Below are 3,887 nucleotides of genomic sequence, written 5' to 3' on the forward strand. Positions count from 1 at the left end.
CTCGAGCTGAGGCCTACCCCTCAGTTTCGAGTTGGTCTTTACTCCTCCACTTAAGCTAAAGAACCCTGGCGGGTTAGGCGAGAGAGGACCCAGAAGTTCCTGAGATCCTTCACATAACTCGAAACTGCTCTCTTTAGTCTGTGGGCACCGGTCGACGCCTCAGACTATCTTCTCACTGTCGATCAACTCCATCCTCATCGTATCCAGTCAGGGTTCTTCCCACTTTCCTCGGGCTTAGCTGCGCCCTGCTGAACCTCTTCGGTGAAGCGAATACGCGGATTGTCAGTCAGGATACATAGGCCCTAAACCAGCCTCCTGCGAAAGTGGGTGACATACTACAGTCCCAAACATTGCCGCGACCCCAGGCGTAAGGGGATTTCCTACACAAACCTAGTGGTTAAAACCGCATTAAGGCTGTCAAGAAGGGCCAGGAGTGCCTGTTGACGTCAGCACCTCTAGGGGAAAGGACGCAGTGCTCCTTAAAAGGGTACCGATATCGAGTACACCGCAGCAACGAGGCAGCTCCTGTATTGGACTGACCAGCGGGGTAATCTGACGTTCAGTTCTGCTAGTCCACATAAACTATCCTCGGCCTAGCTGCTGTGCTATACGGGGGATTTATCCTCTAATGTCGCCATCCTAGCCACCAGGTCTAGGGGCAGCAGACGTAACAACCGCAGACAAGGGAGAACTTGCGGGAGGAACAGGACACCTTTGAAAAGGCCCTGAAGCTGTAAATCAGCAACACTTCTGGACTGCTTCGGCGAGACCTGCACAACCTCGAGTAGCGAGGGAATAAACCTACTTGCTCAGTGCTAAAGAGGCACCAGACGCGTATTCAACCCCTGCACAGTTCTGACTTACTTAGGGGTTTAGTTACCAGCACATACGTAGACAAATAGTCGTTTGGCATGGGACGAACTCTCGGAAAACTCTGCTGGAAAGGCAGGTGGACCAAGGTTACATCCCTTCAGAGGTAGTTGGACACTGGTGGTGAAATAATCAAAGACCACAAAGACCCCTCTGCGACTGCGAACCGCGCCATTCAGGACTCCGTAGTAACTAGACCTACTAGGAGTAGCAGGACTCTAAAGCTGCGTCTGGGTCATTACGAGGCCTAGTGAAGAACAACTCGACAAGCACGCGAGTAGATTACAACATCGAATGCAAAGGTTCTCGTTGGAGGATTACACATCTATATACACCGTATCACCAGGACCAGTGGAGTGGGATCAGATCTACGAGCACATCAGCATCATCTTTCGGGCGGACTTCATCTACCAACCTCACGTCACCCAGGCTCGTCTCATCCTATACCGCTATCAGGTCGTCATCGACTATTACGAAAGGCTCGAGTACCAGCTGCACCGTATAGTCCAGGAAGCCTACAGACCTCTACATCCAGTAGAAGACGACCAGGAGCTATATCATCTCCTGTTCGACGAAGAATACGGTATCTCCTCCGACAAAGAAGAACCTTTCTGAACAGGTCGCCAAAACCCCAACCAAGTACCGACACTGAAGATGGCTGGCATAGCACAATCTGAACATTTCGTGGAAGGACACCTAAATCCTGAAGGTCCGGAACCTAGGGCATCCACTCCATCCTCATTTAATAACACCAACATCCTCGCCCCCACACCCCGATACTTCATGATGCCAGCAATGCTGGAAGCGTTACCCCGGAGAAGGGGGCCTTCAGCAAGGCTAGTAGATGAATTCACCACCCTGTACCCCAATGAACAAAGGACAGGGAGACGCTTCCATCCATGGGAATACGATATCCGAGCTCGTGACCATTCCAAAGAAGATCGGGCTCGGTATCGATCACAACCAGTAGATGTGGTGGCAAGGCATGGAGGGGCGGCCAGGGGACAAGACTACGTTTGGTCGAGCCACGCTTCGGGAACTCCGCCGGGATACGAACGATACAGGTTCCCCAACAATAGGCAGAGTTACTACATGGCGTGACCGGGACTACCCCCACCGACCGAGGAAACCCCCAGATTCTGGACTCAACCTGTGGACATGCGGCGGGCTTACGAACACCTCCAGAATGACTACAATCATCTTCGCAGCCGACTCGATGTTGCGCGAAGGGAGGTAACAGAAGCACGGGAAGGGCACCTGGCTGCTGAAGCAACTCGAGATCGCCTCATGAGACAAATCAATGAGGGAACCGCAGCAGCAACGGAGTGGGACAACCAGATCCATAAGCTAACCATGGAACTGGAAGCCCTCAAAAAGGCGCTCAAATCCAGTGAGGAAAGGGTGGAGGGTCTAGAAGGAATCAATAAGACCCAGGAAACCTGGATCAACCTCCTGGAAGCCATGACGTGTCCACTGCCCCCTTCCCCCTTCCAATCGCCCAAGAAACCGGTTGATAAGGGGAAGAGGAAACAGGATCCTGGTCAACAGGATATTCGGGATTGGGTAAAGGGAGTCAGCGGACCCGCTGGCCCTAGCGGACTCAAACCGGCACACCAGGCAAACCCTGAGCAGCCATCCCCTAGGGTGCAGACGCCCCCAATGTCCCCGGCACACTCCTACGAGGGAGATCAAGACGACGAGTTGGCAGGGGCACGTTACGCATTCCCTCCGAAACAACCGGTCCCACCACCAGATCGGGACCGTCGCTCCGCAGCCCCGCCACCGGCATCCTCGGACGAAGTTCACCGAAAGTCATTCCGAGGGCCCAAGGTCAACCTCCCGGAGCCATTCGATGGAACAAAAATCAAGGCAAAGGCATGGCTTGTCGATGTAATGAACTACATCGTCATGAAGCCCAGCGAGTTCGAAGACGAACAAAGTAAAATTCGCTGGGCAATGTCGTACATTCGAGGGCCACAGATCAACCACTGGAAGGCCTCCCTATTGGAAAGAATGATGGGAGGTCCCCCAGTCTATGCCACACTCCAGGACTTCATCGCAGACTTCAAGAAAATGTACTACCCTGCGAACCCAGAACTGGAAGGTCAGCGAATGCTGCGCACTATGCAGCAAAGGTACAAGCCTTGGGAAGAATTTGAAGCCAAATGGGAACATTGGGTCAAGGTCTCGGGGTACAGGGATGAGCAGTTGCTGCTCCAATTACTTAGGACGGCCACGAGAAAAGAGCTCTGCGACAGAGTATGGGCGTCCGAAGGTATTAGCCGGGACGTCAATAGCTACAGCCTGTGGAAACAGGTTGCAGCTCGGCTAGACCTTCAACAGCAGCAGCAGTGGGCATCCACCTTCGAGGACCGAAAGGGCAAGGGGAAAGCCAAGGACTCCAAAACCCGACAAGTCCATTAAGAGAAAGGTTCGACAACGGCAACGGTCAACGCAGTCAGGACAACGGGAAGGGCGCCCATCAGAAACATCGATGAGGCAGGAAAAGCGGTGCCACACAAGGAAACGGTGGGCGTCGAAAATGAACGCGACAAACACCGGAAGTGTTGAACCTGTGGAAAGGAGAGGTCAGAAAAGGGGTCATGCACAGATATATGGCACACCCATTACTACGACGGAAAGGGGCAGTGCTGGCGCAAAAAGGATGCCCAGCCTGCAGCTCGTGCCAGTACGGTAGAAGAAACCGAGGCCGTACGAGCGTTCAAGGCGGCCATCGCGGCCAACCCCGCTCTGCTCAACCAGGCGGGTTTTCAATTCGGCAAGGCTTAAGTACGCAAGTCTTGCAGGACTCTCGACTCGAACCGGACAGTTTCATTTTCCCCGACCAACAACGTGCATTCCTTGGTCACGGAGGCCCAAAAGCCTGAGAAGAGCCTTGGTTTACACGGGTCACCCTTGACCATTAACGGCCATTCCATGGTTACAGAGGTCGTGAGACCTGAGAAGGACCATGGTTTAGACGGGTCACCAAAAGGTAGGTCCCCAGGGAGAGTCGA

At 53.6% G+C, this 3,887-nt stretch overlaps 1 protein-coding gene across 1 annotated transcript; it reads left to right on the forward strand.

Annotated features, from left to right (window-relative positions):
- Positions 1 to 2,529: 2,529 nt before the first annotated feature.
- Positions 2,530 to 3,390, forward strand: LAESUDRAFT_803244 (uncharacterized protein; the record flags this gene model as incomplete). The annotated part of the gene is made up of 1 exon (XM_040914014.1): positions 2,530 to 3,390. The coding sequence occupies one exon, from the start codon at positions 2,530 to 2,532 to the stop codon at positions 3,292 to 3,294; it is 765 nt and encodes a 254-aa protein (XP_040757959.1). The 3' UTR covers positions 3,295 to 3,390.
- Positions 3,391 to 3,887: the final 497 nt, after the last annotated feature.

This window comes from Laetiporus sulphureus (genome assembly GCF_001632365.1).
Source record: "Laetiporus sulphureus 93-53 unplaced genomic scaffold LAESUscaffold_88, whole genome shotgun sequence".
NCBI lineage: Eukaryota > Fungi > Basidiomycota > Agaricomycetes > Polyporales > Laetiporaceae > Laetiporus > Laetiporus sulphureus.